Here is a 16,349-nt window from a genome sequence, read left to right as displayed (position 1 = left end):
TATAATTCTCCTCTGCGAGCCATTAGAAAAAAAACCAGCGACGCGTAGCTAGCCTCTCTCTTGCCGCGCGCAGTGAAGCGAACGATCCCACTTCGCGACAGGCTTAGGGGCAGATAATTTAGTTTTAACCGACTTTAAACTTAAAGAAGGTAACTATTACCACTGGTGGCCAGTTTGGGGAGACGATATGGTCGAGTGGTTGGGCACACGATTGCTATCCCACTCGACACGGGTTCAAATCTATGTGTTCTAGTCAGTAACGTATTCACACAACGTGTTTTTTACGAGTTGTCTTTTTACGAGTTGTCTTTTTACGAGTTGTCTTCGTTTACCCAAAAAAAAGTGAAAAGATAAAATCCATAGCAAGATTTTAATGCAAACAAACAGACAAAGACTAAAAGTAGAAAATAATAATCATTAAAAAAGTTTTAAAAACCACGTTTTCTGATTGAACTAAAAAGTAGAAAATAAATGCTATACATCACAATAATGCAAGCGATCACTCTACTATAAGCGATCAAAACGTGGGGCGCCGTGATTTTCTTAAAGTTTCTAATACTGTTGACTCTCTACAAGCTCCCTAATAAAAGTCAATAGTATTATCTAATCAATAGTAATATAACTTTTACTTCGGCGCCCACGTTTTTGATCGCTTATAGTAGAGTGATCGCTTGCATTATTGTGATGTATAGCATTTATTTTCTACTTTTTAGTTCAATCAGAAAACGTGGGTTTTTAAAAACTTTTTTAATGATTATTATTCTATATAAGTTATATAAATTTCATTTCGTTCGGAAGGGGGGGGGGGGGGGGTTAGAATTTTTTCGGGGCATCTCTTTTTCGAAGAGATGCCTGGAAGAAACTCTGCTAATGACGCCACTTCTGGGAGTTTTTAGAGTTTATGGCCCCTGTTTAGCAAAGGGATGCAATCACACCTCTCCACCTGACTCGGTTTTGGGCAACCCTCCTATGGCCCTGTGCCTCGATAGGGCGTATCAGTAAACCGTTATCCTTAACCACTTCTCTATGTTACAGGCGCCTGTATTTGGAACGGTGTGGGGTACCCTACGGGAGCTTCACGAAGTGTGCCTCTAAGCAACGGTAGACTACAGTTCTGCACATGCGAATGGGGGAGGGGCTGGCTATGCAAGAATTTATAATTCCAGTGATCGGAAAGATTTTTTTTTTTTTTTTGAAAATTTAGAAAGAATAAAGTTGTGACATGAAGCTGGTGTTTGAATTGGATCATTTGGTGTCCAGTACGAGTGGTGGGATATTACTGTGTGTTTTGATAATTATATGTTGTAGAGGATGCGTTTTAACTAATGACTTTAAAAAATGGCAGTCACATAGGCTAGGCTTATTACTATCCTATTTATTTAATATCGATGTAATGCAACCCATAGGAAGGTTTAAATGAACACGCATCTCTCAACTACCTCCACCCCACTCCCAGTTCTCTGAATATCGTAGCCATTAGACAAGATCAATTTCCAACGGCGAGTTAAAATCAACATTATGTTACTTTTGTCTTAATTTGTCTTTAGCCCCCACTGTTGGGTTGAAACGTCCACTGTACTTGTAGACTTGATTTTGGATCTTGTCCAGATAACCCACCGCCAAAATGTTAACCACCGCAACCAAAAAATTGAGGATATGAAATATGTACTTTAAGATTTTATTTAACAGGGTGAAATTGGGATATGTCATTCATAACCCTAAATCCAACCTTCGTGGCGGATAAGGAGTTGATTTTATGGCATGGGTGTAATGTAAATATTTAAATGTCTAGATATCAAAAATAGCTCGGAAGTGGATGGTTTAGCTTTTCACGGAAACTCTTAGTTTGTAACGATAATTATGTAACTATATTATTACGATGTTTTTTTTTTACTATCAAATCGTCCTCGCATGCTTACACACATTTCTCTAGCCCTGACGGATGGGACCAGTACACCCCCCCCAGACCATACACACATTTCTCTACCCCAAAAGGTTGGGACCAGTTAACCCCCCCCCCCCCCCAGACCATACACAAACTACCTGCTGGTAGAAGACTTACTACTTCACTTGCTACAGAAGGTACCCACATTTCAATAACTTCTTTGGCTGACTGTCCTACCATACATAATACATATTTAGCTGTCACTTGCTACAGAAGGTACCCACATTTCAATAACTTGTGTGGCTGACTGACCTAACATACATAATACATATTTAGCTGTCACTTGCTACAGAAGGTACCCACATTTCAATAACTTCTGTGGCTGACTGACCTACCATACATAATACATATTTAGCTGTCACTTCCTACAGGATTGTTGATTTACTATGACAAGTTACTAATACAAAAATAAATACAGTGCTGACTTTTTAAGAAAATTACTGTCATAATTTGCTTACAATCAAGCTGAATGTGAGACAGACATTCAATAAGTAGCGAGTAGTTGATTAGTAGGAGTAGACTACACAGAATCTTTAATAATTAATGATTTATTTTAGTAAAATTTTGCTACAATTTTTGAAAAGTTCATTGCTAATGAAGAGACCTTTTAACCATTGTTCTGTAACTGTTCAGTAAAGTTTATTTTAATATTTCCAACTAAAATCAATTTTGAAAGAGAAATTGATTTTAAAACACTAAGAAATCAAGGCAACAGACAACATTAAATAAAATGCATCAACGAGTTATAAATATTTGCGCTATTTTATATCAATTCTCTTTAAATAACATATCACATTATAGTTAACAATAATTTTGTTGCAACATTTATAAACTCACAAGAAAGAACAATTATTAGATCTAGTGACAACAAGGAAAGCAATAACAAAAAAATAATTGTGTAATTAGCACCATATCCATTATTTTTTAAAGAGTTTTGAGACTTCATCAAGTGAACAAGGTAATTAATCAAAATACTTTTCAATAATTAATAAAAGCTCAAATCAAGCAAATGCTAAAATTAATTCATATTTAGGTTGTTAAATTTTACCCACAAATTTGGCTAAACATTAACTATGACAAAAATTCATTAAAAAGTAAAGTAATGTAAATAGAAAAATATGGGGAGTACACTTATGGAGACTGAGAGAATGTAAGCCCTTGTGTGAGTTTGAATAGAATAATTTGTGGTAAGTTATAATGGTGAAGTATTTTGTGCAGATCATGATTGGCTGTAAATAAACTCGAGTATCAAGATCAATTTATACTTTGATATCAACATAAATGAACATTTTGATAACAACATAAATTTAAAATTTAATATATCAACATAAATGAACACTTTGATAACAAAATAAATGAACACTTTGATAACAACATAAATTTACAATGTGATATCAACATACATTTAAAAATTGATGTTAACTTAAATTTACAATTTGATGCAAGTAAAGATGGTACTGCTTGATAATTCAGCCCCTTTGTCCATGTCATCTATTTTTAAGAAAACTTTTTCACCTGCTTTAATGTCAGCGACATTCACAGAACAGGCTGAATTTTTGGCTGTATTTGTTTGTGTTACGCCTATTACGGTTTCATCTCCACCATGAAACCCTGTGGCTTTCACATAAACCCCTATATTAACATACATGCCATTTAGTTCAACAACTGTTGCACTAACCAGATACACACCATCTACTGGTGCTGTGAACTCTCCTGTTTCTGGGTTAAAATTGTTTCCTTCATCACAAAAAACACAGGAATACTTTTTGATGGCTCTGCCTGTTTTGAAATACTTATACCCTTTCAGTTCAGCACTAAAAGCAATTGCACCACTTCTTCTTCTATGTTCAGTTTCTGAGTATGAAATAAAAGACAATTATAAACTTTCAAAAAAAAAACAAATAAACCCAAGTAAAATATGCAACACACAGTTTCATTAAAATAAAACTGGAACTTAAAGGTTGTTCTTGAATAAAACATTATGGTGAATAAGTGTAAAATAGTCTAGTAATGTTTAAAATTTTTCTTAGTTTATTCTATGGTATTGATAAGGGGAAGTTACCCTAAATTTTTAAAATAAATAATTGTATTTTTAAAAATGTGTATACACTATAATTCACTGCATAGTGTACTTACCCAAATCCACAATTTTCCTAGTAAGCTTATTGATCTAAAATGATTCAATATTTATTGCATTGATAATATAACAGTATGAATTACTTTATGGAAAAATAAACTGAAGGTAGATTTAAGTTACGAGCCGACCCCCGGCATATCATACGCCGCTATTTAGTTGTTTTATTTTCTACTATTCAGTAATTCATAATTTGTGAATTCGACAATACCAATGCTGCCACTGAAAATATTTGCTTTAAAACACTAACCCCCCCCTCCTTTCCCCTAACCCCGACCCTACCCCCCCCCCCCCCCCCCCGTGAAAGCAGCCTCCTCTTTGTTACCTCCTGTAAGTTTAAAATCGTTTCAAACTAAATTATCTGCCCATAATAGCCGTCCATAAACCCGGCTCTACGATTTGTAAACATTTAGTTTGACTACAGCTCACCAGACAATGTGGGGGTGGGGTGGGGGTGGTAGTGATAGTGAAAGAGAGAAAGAGAGGGGACTGCAAGGATGCGCTTCAGCTTGTTTTCTAGCGTCTCCCAGAAGAGAATTATATATATAGATTGTTAGAGACCACATTGTGTTATAAAATAGTGTTTGTACATTGCTTGCAAGGACATGTAACTTGTAAAGGTGAAAGATCAGTAATCTTACACTATCAACAGCTATATAATATAATGTCTACTGGTCTATGAGAATGCTGGATGCAATCTTTGAGTGACAGAGCATTCATTCTTATACTGGGGGATATGAAGCATTGACTACAGTGGGATTTTGAACATAGGTTGCTTTACCTTAGTGGGATTTTGGAACACAGCTAGGCTTTTCCAAGTGTAATTTTCATAGTAATAACAATGAGATGTTATTAAGTTTAAATACATGATACAATTAATACAGTTTTATATGACTAGTTTTATGTAATTTGTGATTAATACCCTCATACTAAAATAGTCAATTACAGTTATTTTAGTCTGGTTCTAGGCCTCATAGATTTATTTTTAACATAAATTAAACACAAATAATGCTACAAGTAAAAAAATAATGATCTACTTCAAAGTACATACCAGATATAAATGGTAAAGAAGTATGCCAATAATTATACTTAAAGAAGTGATAGCACGCAAATTTGTTTAACCAAATGTCTAAACAGCACATAGTACTTTAATGTGCAGCATTCTTATTATTACATCATGGCAAAACTTTTTTATCCCTTATGTTAATCCTTACAGTGTATGGACAAAGCATCTCTGATCACACCCCCCCCCCCCTGTAGACAAAACAACTGTGGTCAAAGCCCCTATAATTAGAGCACCTGTGGTCAAAGCCTCTAGTCAGAGCACCTGTTGTCAAAGCCCCTATAGGCATTGCACCTGTGGTCAAAGCCCCTATAGGCATTGCACCTGTGGTCAAAGCCCCTATAGGCATTGCACCTGTGGTCAAAGCCCCTATAGGCATTGCACCTATGGTCAAAGCCCCTATAGGCATTGCACCTATGGTCAAAGCCCCTATAGGCATTGCACCTGTGGTCAAAGCCCTATAGGCATTGCACCTGTGGTCAAAGCCCCTATAGTCAGAGCATGTGGTCAAAGTTCTGTGTACCATAGCAGCATATATTGACTGACTAAATCAACTAAATGTGGCCCTGTTTTTAGATAATAAATTAAATTACTAAGAAAGTGTTGGAATGATATAAAACATCTAGGCTATTATGCCTTTCAATAGTCAGGTAAAACAATCGACTGTCTTTACTTTCTATTGCTATATTACTATTAGCAGTAAGTGTTAATTTTGTTTTCAAAAGCCATTATTTAAGCACTGCTTATATAATAAAGTAGGCATACTTAAGATTGCTATAACATTGCGAATAGTTATTATAATATTTTTACCTGGTCTAGGTTTTCGTCCCTTGTTTTTAATTTTGTGTTAAAAACAGATTGTAAAGTCTCCAAGGGTGTCAGTCTGACACAATATTTTGTACTGAAATACATCAACAGTTTAAAAATAATACACAACATAAATACTGGCAGTTTGTTTATCATTTTTATAAACCTAGACTGTAAACCCGAAAGTCTTAAGTTCAAATCTGTGTTTTAGTCAGTGGAACATCCCTGAGCACCCAGCTATTATGGGTACATAACCAATGTTAGGGAAACTAAAGGAGGCTGGGCATGGTGCTAACCAAATTATCCCTTCATATGATGAAGTCAAGAAAAATATGCACTCTACTTCATCTGCCCAATGGATACTGGGTCTAAAAAGGAATCTATACTTTATTTTTTTACTTTACGTAATGATATAAATATAACTACATTTGACAAAAATAAAATAAATATTAAGAAATAAATATTACCTGCAAATCTAATTTCTTTTGATCTACTTTAATTTTCTCAGATAGTTTTCTATTTTCAAAATTAGCATTGTTCATGACTTCAGTTAATGCTTCAACTTTTTGAGAGAGATTACTAGTATTTTCTGTATGTTGATAAATCTTCAGACTTGAATCCAGCTGTTGCACATGTGTAGATAATGTATTTACATGTATTTTTGTTGCAGATAAAACTTCAGCTGTTTCAGACATTTTCGCCAAACATTCTTCAACCTTTTTGCTATTATTCGATTCTATGCTATGTGTTCTTGTAATTGTCTCTTTTACATCCTCTAGCACTTTTTCTTGTTGGTGTAAATTATGTTGCAGGGAAACATACTTTTCAGCTAAAGTTTCGAATTGAACTTCTATCTCATTACTTTTGTTACCTAGTTTAGTCACAATGTCTTTGATCTCAATGCACATCTCATTATTTTTACTTCCCATCAAAAGAGATTCTTGGGACAGGGAGTTAATCCTCTCTTCTGCTTCTTCCAGTCTTTTCAAGAGTAAGTTGTAGTTTTCTGAAATTTGAAAAGGTAAAAATAAAAAAATTAAAGCATAAATCAAATCCAAACCGTGATATTAAATTAAATTATTGCTAATGTATGTAGTTTATCTATAATCTCGGATTTATAAAATAGTAAGAATGTTCTTTTTTCAGTACCTGAGGTTATAGCTGATGTTTCTTTAATACATGATCTCTGATCAACACATTGTTCACTTCCATCTTGACCTAGAACAATAATTTTAAATGAATTGGCCTAACTAACTAAAGTTTATTTTGTATCTTACTTTTGTTTGTGACTGTAAAATACAACTTTTAAAATGAACAAAGTTAAAAACAATATTTTTTATTTAGATATAGTATTGACAAATAACCGAAAGAAAATGTGTGTTAATAACAAGTCCCAACAAGCATATCTTATATATTAGAACCTTCAACTATGATTCATGATAATTTCTTAAAATTGTGTCTTTTGAGCTGGATAATTATATTTTATAACTAGTTATGGAAATATGTGTATGTGTTGAGCATATGGAGCCTACTAGGTCTGAACGAGTTGGAATGTGTGTTAAGAACATCTGAATTATAGCTTTAATTTAAAACTGAACGTCAACTATTTAAAACTCTAGGGATATTATTCTGTCTATACACCTCCCCCCCCCCCACCAACAAAACAAAAAAAAATAATTATACCAATTGATTCTTTCACAATAACTGTAGTTCTGGTCTTACTCTGACGTCAAACCTAAACAACTACACTGATACTAGTGAATCAACTACTGTAGAATGGCCGCCAAGGTTTTTAGTTACACAATTCAGTGAGACAAATAGTAGTAATGTTAGACAAACACTTACTTAAGAAATGAGCCATTTTCTGACCAAATGATGAACTGACTTCATCTAAAATCTGGCACATTTGAATAAAAGTTAAACTATTTTCCTCTGTCTCTTCAAGCCATGATTTGCCGCGTTCTGTTACCTATTGTGTGTTTAAATTAACAGAAAAGAAATTGGTTAATTTTTACTTTTTGCTATTGGTAATGAGACATTTTGTAACATTAATAGTTATTGTATATCTACAATTTTTTTGCATTGAAAAAAAAAAACTGTTTAAAATGTCAACGAAAAGTCATCTAATTAAGTGAACATGATTAAGTACTTTAATAAGTTACCTCTTTGAGAGGTTCTAAAAGCTTAGTTGCTTCCCCCAAGCGCTCCACATAGAGTGAAATAGTTTTAACTTGAACAAATGGTCTCATCTGTTGAAATATAAATAAAGAAATGGTATAGTGTAACTTATTTTGGCAAATATGTTTTTTTAAATATAAATAAGATAATCTGACAATTACTCAAATATTTTGGTAATGGAGGCTGTACGTCAAATAGGGTCAATTAATACATTCCTGAACAGTTATTTCGGACCAGGGTCCTAATAGTGGCAGTGGCAGAGTCCGAATAGATGCAGTCAAATAATAAAGTCAAGTAGGGGCCTAACTGATGGTCTTATATTTATTACAACATTAATCTATGATATGCAACAGAGATTAGGAACAAAGATTAGCATAAAGTATAATGTCATAAAGTTCCATAAAGTTATTGGGCAGCTAGGTCTATTATAATGGTAGGCCCCTATTTATCATTCCTAGTGTCAGATATTGGAACATTAATAATAATAGAATCTTCTTAAAACGAGATTTTTAGGTTATTGGTAGTTAACTAACTACAAACGTATATGCTATGTTATAATTAAACTTGATAATCATCAATGCTAACCAGCTATCCCTAATTTAGTCCTACTTGTAACTAGGCCTATATGCCTAACCCTAAAATTTCTAACCATAAACTCGACATGAGATTACAATTCTCTAACAACCTAAAACAGCTATGTAAGAGTTTATTATTCTATTAAAAGGCCTACAGGCCAATTATATCGGATACTTACTATACTATAGGCTATATTTAGGCCCCTATTATTTTAAAATTATAGGTATATGGCATATAGTATAGTTGTCATGATAGCCCTAGATCAGTAGTCTGTATAGTGATAGTCTAGTAGTATAGAGATACCATTAGATCTAGATAGACAGGCCTTACACATTGATACTATGATCATGTTTTAGTGACAGTTTTAGTGACTAAAACATGATATATCAGTGATACCATCATAATCATGATTTTAGTATTAGTATTAATAGTATTAGTAGTATCAATATCAGTTATCATCATCAGACATCTATCATGATGATACTAAATATATTCAGATGTAGGCTCTAGGCCTAGGTTAACTAAATTAATTATTAAATTAATTCTACCAAATTTAGTTAATTTTAATAATTTAGGCTAGTCGCGGCTAACCTATCCAAAATATTGAAAATAATTTAACAATAAAAGTTAGTTAACATTGAACAGGATCTAAAGACTCAAGACTGTGATGATAATGCAAACTCTAATAGTTGGTAATAGTAATAGACTAATACTAATACTAATAAATAGTCCCCTAAATAGTAAATACTACTAAATACCTAATTCTTAATACTAATAAATAGGCTAGCTAGACTAATCTAATACTAAATAGATCTAGTAGATACTACTAATAATAGTAATAATAATAAAATAATAAACTCTACTAGATCTAGATCAAATTACTGTAATGACTAGACTAGATCTATCTGAAATAGATCTCTAGATCTAGATCTCTAGATCTAGATATCTAGATCTAGATCTACTAAGAAAAAAATCTTAGCAAAGTCGGCAAAGTCGAAGCCATGTGAAAGCCATGCCATGTGAAAACGAAAGCGAAACTGAAATCTGATTTATACTTAACTAACTTAACGGTTTCTACCTAAGCCTAATTTTAATTTAACATTAATACTCAGCATAGCCAAGCTTCTTAATTACAGTTCATATGAAATTTATTATGGGCTATAAAAATGTAGGCTAATGTTACTAGATCTCTAGATCTAGATAAAGATCTAGCTAGATCTACTTACGACTAGGAAAGTACCAGGAAAAGGAACTCAGTTTTTCATAACAACAAGAAAGGATAACTCTAAACGCTTGTACACTCTCTATGGATTTACCGGGTATGTTAAAAATTGGCAAAACGGTTTGCTTATTTTAAGCATTTAGATCTAGATCTAGAATCTAAAAAATTTAGGCCTAGACTAGATCTAGATCTAGAATCTAGATCTAGTCTAGGCCTAAATTTTTTAAAAATATTTTCAATGTTCACCCAAGCAATGTCTAATAATAAATGTTGGATTACTTAGGTCTACTGCATTTTGTAAAAATATCAGAGTAGCCGGTAGTCAAATGTGTTATACTAGACTAGAGTACCATTTATAAATTTAATAATAATGTGCCGCATTTTTATCGGGAAAAAAAAGAACAACTCATTAAATAGGTTAGATTAGGTTTGCCTGTCCCCCTCATGTGACAAAGGCCGCCGACAAGAGCCTTCCAGGCGTCTCTCAGTGTTTCTTCCTGATTTTTTTTCTCCCGGGGGGTCGGACACTGTTAAAAGTATATATTTTCTATATAAATTTCATTTCGTTCGGGGGGGGGGGGGGGGGAGGGGGTGGGGGGCGGTAGACTTTTTTTGGATATAGAGAGGCTTACACATAAATTTTAAATAATGAATTAAGTTTATTCTGCTCTTCTAGTTTATGTTGTATGAAGCCTGCTGACAATATATTTCTTAACAACACATTCTTCGTGTAGACATATCCTAACGAGCTTACGATGAAGACGACAATCCTTGTGTTAGTTCTGTTGTCAAGTTTTATAGATGTGACTTATGGTAAGTTTGAGCTACACGATTACACTTACATCACGGGGTGTAAAACTTGATTTTTAAAAAAAACATTATATGTTGGGGGGGGGGGGGGATCTTCACTTGGGTCAAGTTTTTACACCCGTGGTCAACTTAGGCTTCTACACATGGGGTCAGTTGACGTGTGTTCACATGGGGTTAGTTGACGTGTGTACACATGGGGTTAGGTTAAGTTAGGTAACGTGTGTATACGTGCGGTCAGCTGTCGCGTGTACACATGGGGTTAGTTGACGTGTGTACACATGGGGTTAGTTGACGTGTGTACACATGGGATCAGCTGACGTGTGTACACATGGGGTTAGTTGACGTGTGTACACAACGGGTCAGTTGACGTGTGTACACATGGGGTCAGTTGACGTGTGTACACATGAGGTCAGTTGACGTGTACACATGGGGTCAGTTGACGTGTGTACACATGAGGTCAGTTGACGTGTGTACACATGAGGTCAGTTGACGTGTGTACACATGAGGTCAGTTGACGTGTGTACACATGAGGTCAGTTGACGTGTGTACACATGGGGTCAGTTGACGTGTGTACACATGGGGTTAGTTGACGTGTGTACACATGAGGTCAGTTGACGTGTGTACACATGGGGTTGTATGCCTGAATTGAGCTGGTGTTTACAACTGAAAGCCGTCTAAAGCCTTTATAAAGGAGCACAGGTCTAAGCCGACTCACATATAAAGACGGCATTTAGGTGGAGAAAATGGTGTTTTAAAATAGGGAGCCTGGAGCAGCCCAACACACATACACACTAACCTCACAAAATGCCACTTGTTACGGGCCATTGGAGGTTAGAATAGGGTAGAATAGTCTAGAACCTAGGGGAGAGTACCTGTGCGAGTTAACCTTTGGGTGTTTATGTATTGTGATCCCAAGGCCCAATGCGGGTACAAACGGTGTGTGAACGATTGTGTGGGGGAATGTATGGGGTAAGTAGTTGGAGATTATTGACTGCGATTGGAGACGTGGAGACTGTAAGAAAGTAAAGGATGGGAATGAGCACGTTAGAAACTAATTCTTTAGGGGGGGGGGGGGGGGAGGGGTTGTGTTTTGGTGCGTTTTAGCCAGTATGCTGTGAATGAAAGTCCACCTTAAACACATTTTTAAACCATGCCGACCCCCTCTCCACTCCAGAGAAAATTTTAATTTTCAGCATCACAAGAAGGGGTTGGAGGTTATTTTATTTTATACCTCCCATATTTACACAAATGCATGACTTGCTACAGTACACTGAGTCTAAAAAAAAAAACATATTTCTATTTGGTAGGCGGCTGTATTTGGAAGAATGTGAACTACAAAGCCGGCAGACGTATTTTTGTGCAGATAGAACAAAGAATGCACGTCTGCAGATGCACGTCAGATAATCAGTGGGGTTGCCTCTATCTCAGATGATGTATCAGTCACGTTACAGAGGGCATTACTGGCGAAATGAATCAGCGCTGAAGCTTTGAATGACATTATCTATTATTAGCGCCTGGATTCACAACACTGCTGCTGTCAATATTAAAATGCAGTTTAAATTAACGTGTTCTTAAATATAGCCTAAAGCCAGTTATTATTTTAAAACAATTCATCTTTGGCAAATGTTGTGTTTCATATAGATCTATGTATGCAGTTGTTAATTTTTTTTTCCCTAACACTTATATATGGTGAACAGCTGATGTTATTTTTCTAAACTGTTTGTTGACAGAATTAATTTAATGAGATGAAGTTTGCCTAAATGATATAACTAATAATATAAATAGAGGTAAAACGGTGCAAACGTTTCAGTAAAATGTTGTCACTGGTCTTGTTAAACTGCTTGTAGAAAGTGATTCAATGAGGCTACTAAAATGCGTTAGACTACTTGTGTTTTCTAGAGATCAGTTGACTCAGATAGTGTTGGATACTACTTGTGTTTTCTAGAGATCAGTTGACTCAGATAGTGTTGGAGACACATTGACAATCTGACTAGCCCACCACTGGACCAGCCAACTACCGGACCCGCCCACCACCGGACCCGCCCACCACCGGGTCAGCCCACCATTGGACCCGCCCACCACCGGACCAGCCCACCACCGGACCCGCCCACCACCGGACCCGCCCATCACCGGACCCGCCCACCACCGGACCCGCCCACCACTAGACCCGCCCACCACCGGGTCAGCCCACCATTGGACCCGCCCACCACCGGACCAGCCCACCACCGGACCCGCCCACCACCGGACCCGCCCATCACCGGACCCGCCCACCACCGGACCCGCCCACCACTAGACCCGCCCACCACCGGGTCAGCCCACCATTGGACCCGCCCACCACCGGACCCGCCCATCACCGGACCCGCCCACCACCGGACCCGCCCACCACTAGACCCGCCCACCACCGGGTCAGCCCACCATTGGACCCGCCCACCACCGGACCCGCCCATCACCGGACCCGCCCACCACCGGACCCGCCCATCACCGGACCCGCCCACCACCGGACCCGCCCACCACTAGACCCGCCCACCACCGGGTCAGCCCACCATTGGACCCGCCCACCACCGGACCCGCCCATCACCGGACCCGCCCACCACCGGACCCGCCCACCACTAGACCCGCCCACCACCGGGTCAGCCCACCATTGGACCCGCCCACCACCGGACCCGCCCACCACTAGACCCGCCCACCACCGGGTCAGCCCACCATTGGACCCGCCCACCACCGGACCCGCCCACCACCGGGTCAGCCCACCTTTGGACCCGCCCACCACTGGGCGACCAATGAGCGACTTATCCACTCCTCGCTCTAATTCCACCCTACAGACAAACTGAGCAACAACCTGCAACTTTTCTTCAGACACCAAGACATCTCTAGTCAAACAACAGACAGAAGTCACACAGCTAAGATACGTTAAAGACCTGACAATCACATACTTTAGATTTGCTGCCATTTATGTCGTGTTAATCTGATTGTAAAATTCTGTTACCTGTCCCTAAGCGGACATTAAGAAAAATTCACAATTTCGTTAATTTGTATTTATATTAAAATGTTTATAAAATAAGAAATATTGATGAAACAAAGCCTTGTTTATTTATTTATTTTACTGCTGATTGATGGATTGTCATATGAGATTTATTACTTATTTATTTACGGCACTAAAGGTATGAACATAAATCACATACAGCACACAAACAAGGAAACCGTTTCAGGCAATGTTTTATTTTATTCACAACTGAACCACTTTATCCACGGCGAGCAGCTAAGCCAAGCAAAATGGCGAATTCCCAGCAGTTTTCAAGAAAAATTTCCCAAGGGTTGGGCTTGCCCAGAAGCCCATATTGGCACAGCCAGATACGCCACACGTGGTACATAAGCCCAGCTAGGAGAGGTAATTATGGTAATCACATTAGCATATTTTACAGTAAAGTTGACCTAAAGACTAATACCCCATTCCTTTACATAATCAGGAAAATATAACATACGAACAGCGCCGTATGCTTGTCAGTAAAATAACTGATGGTCTAATACTGTTAGGAAAGTTGCCTCGATAAATCCAGATATTGTGCGCAGGCGTAGCGGGGGGGGGGGGGGGGCGGACCACACCGGGTGACACCAAGGCAAAAAATAGCAAAATATATGGAGAAAAATGATAATTCCACACTTAAATCTGAAGTTTGAGGGGGGGGGTGCGAAAAAGAAAGTTTGAGGGGGGGGGGGGTGCAACATCGAAAGTTTGAGAGGGGAGGGGGGCTGCAAATCGAAAATTGGAAGTTTGTCCCCGGAGATACGCCTCTGGGGGGTGACACCATCAAGTGCCGCACCGGGTGACACCCAACCTCGCTACGCCACTGATTGTGCGGTCAGCATTATGCCCAGCCGCCTTTATTTTCCCTGAGTCAGGTACTAATCAGAGCTGGGTAGGCTCAGGGACTACATTAAAATTGGACTCGTACCGTGAATTTTCTCTCTAGATTAGTACGTTTTTGGCGCGCTATACTTCAATACTTCATTACAGAAACATGACAAAAGCAAGCTACGAAAACAAGTTAATCTCCACGCCTCACCACAAAGTTGAGTTCACTGGCACAAGGATAACTCTTGAAGTGACAGCTGGAGTTGATGCTCTCTGTAAACAGTCGTATGGCCCGCATGTGGCTACAGATCAGGAACTCGTTTAAGCCTGTAAGGTGAACATATAAGCAATAATAAAATGTGTTGCAATACAAATTCTACATATAGGGATATATACATAGATAAGGATGTCTGTAGCAGCTAAAAAAATTTATACGATTTTAGGGGGTTGGGGGAGGGGAGTGGTTGCTGCATGTTTGTCAAAACCACCTTTACACGTCCTAACCTTCAATAAGCCCCCACTACACGCCCTACCTTCAACAAGCCCCCCCCCCACTACACGCCCTACCTTCAACAAGCCCCCACTACACGCCCTACCTTCAACAAGCCCCCACTACACGCCCTACCTTCAACAAGCCCCCACTACACGCCCTACCTTCAACAAGCCCCCACTACACTACACACCTTCAACAAGCCCCCACGCCCTACCTTCAATAAGCCCCCCCCCCACTACACGCCCTACCTTCAACAAGCCCCCACTGTTCAATGGTCGTCACGGGTGACTGGATACATCCAGGCTGATTGTGCCCAGAGTTTGGGTAAAAGTCAGCATGACCTACTGCCTGTATGATGCCCAGACCTGAGGATAACCGATTTTAACGAGGTCATAGACGTACTCTTTTGTTGAAAATATAACATTTTAACTTCATTTACTTCACTTTTAATTTCACGTGTCTGCCCATTCTCCAGACAAAATTCAGCAGTCTTTATCTTTCGGAGATAAACTATTAGGGAGTTTGAAGACAAATTAAGAAAACGTTGGTTTATCTTCTATTTTAGTGAAAGAAATATTTCCCAATTAACGATATAAATTCTATTTTTTAGTATACAACGAATAATAAGCTGATGCATATAACTTGAACGAATTATTCCATATAATAGGTCCCCAAACTAAATAATTTACTTAAAAACTGAGAACAGATTCACCTACTAGCAGTGAGAAGTGTCCCCGCGTCAGTGTGGATGACGTCAACAAACAAGGCGTCAGTGGGGTCGAGTCTGACGCTGGCTGGAGTGTTCTCAAAATATGGGCCGGCGGGGTCCAGACCTATGGAATGGAGAACAGTGGTTCTTACATTTTACTAGCCGTGGCTCCAGTATTATCTAATCAATATTAACATCCTCTCACCAACCTACCTGTAAACCTCCCCATTCACCAACCTACCTGTAAACCTCCCCACTCACCAACCTACCTGTAAACCTCCCCACTCACCAACCTACCTGTATTCCTCCCCACCCAACAACCTACCTGTAAACCTCTCACAAACCTACCTGTAATCCTCCCCACTCACCAACCTACCTGTAATCCTCCCCACCCACCAACCTACCTGTAAACCTCTCACCAACCTACCTGTAATCCTCCCCAAACCTGGCACCCTCTCACCAGCGTACCCAGCTGTGTGAGCCCCCAGACTGTGACCGATGACGTGGAAGTCTTTGACTGGTGTGCTAAAAATAGCCTGTCACGTGGGATGAAAGAAGC

General features: G+C 38.4%; 2 protein-coding genes across 2 annotated transcripts in view; both read right to left on the bottom strand.

The window, feature by feature from the left end:
• Nucleotides 1–3,301: 3,301 nt before the first annotated feature.
• On the bottom strand, nucleotides 3,302–6,054 carry LOC131950243 (uncharacterized). The gene is made up of 3 exons (XM_059312314.1): nucleotides 5,953–6,054; nucleotides 4,082–4,115; nucleotides 3,302–3,799 (listed from the first exon to the last, which is right to left on the bottom strand). Exons 1-3 carry the CDS (start codon nucleotides 6,052–6,054, stop codon nucleotides 3,375–3,377), a joined length of 561 nt encoding a protein of 186 aa, XP_059168297.1. The 3' UTR covers nucleotides 3,302–3,374.
• A 7,913-nt stretch (nucleotides 6,055–13,967) lies between these two features.
• The window catches only part of LOC131950242 (inactive pancreatic lipase-related protein 1-like), a 47,417-nt gene continuing 45,035 nt past the window's right edge, over nucleotides 13,968–16,349 (bottom strand). The window contains exons 5-9 of the mRNA XM_059312313.1: nucleotides 16,218–16,326; nucleotides 15,798–15,914; nucleotides 15,330–15,446; nucleotides 14,800–14,915; nucleotides 13,968–14,114 (exon numbers count right to left, since the gene is read on the bottom strand). Coding sequence (XP_059168296.1) covers nucleotides 13,995–14,114; nucleotides 14,800–14,915; nucleotides 15,330–15,446; nucleotides 15,798–15,914; nucleotides 16,218–16,326 — 579 coding nt within the window. The 3' untranslated portion in view covers nucleotides 13,968–13,994. The remainder of the gene's footprint in view (nucleotides 14,115–14,799; nucleotides 14,916–15,329; nucleotides 15,447–15,797; nucleotides 15,915–16,217; nucleotides 16,327–16,349) is intronic.

The sequence above is a fragment of the Physella acuta genome, unplaced genomic scaffold (genome assembly GCF_028476545.2).
Source record: "Physella acuta isolate Inbredline_101_S28 unplaced genomic scaffold, ASM2847654v3 ptg000746l, whole genome shotgun sequence".
Taxonomy (NCBI): domain Eukaryota; kingdom Metazoa; phylum Mollusca; class Gastropoda; family Physidae; genus Physella; species Physella acuta.
The sequence above is the reverse complement of the archived record's forward strand: the minus strand, read 5'-3'. Positions and strand labels throughout refer to the sequence as shown.

Excerpts from the sequence above, each read along its gene's own strand:
- LOC131950243 (XM_059312314.1), bottom strand. The coding sequence starts at position 6,054 with ATGTATTTCAGTACAAAATATTGTGTCAGACTGACACCCTTGGAGACT. Across the intron at positions 4,116-5,952 it reads GGGACGAAAACCTAGACCAG|ATCAATAAGCTTACTAGGAA; the intron begins GTAAAAATATTA and ends GAATCATTTTAG. Across the intron at positions 3,800-4,081 it reads TAGGAAAATTGTGGATTTGG|AAACTGAACATAGAAGAAGA; the intron begins GTAAGTACACTA and ends TTTCATACTCAG.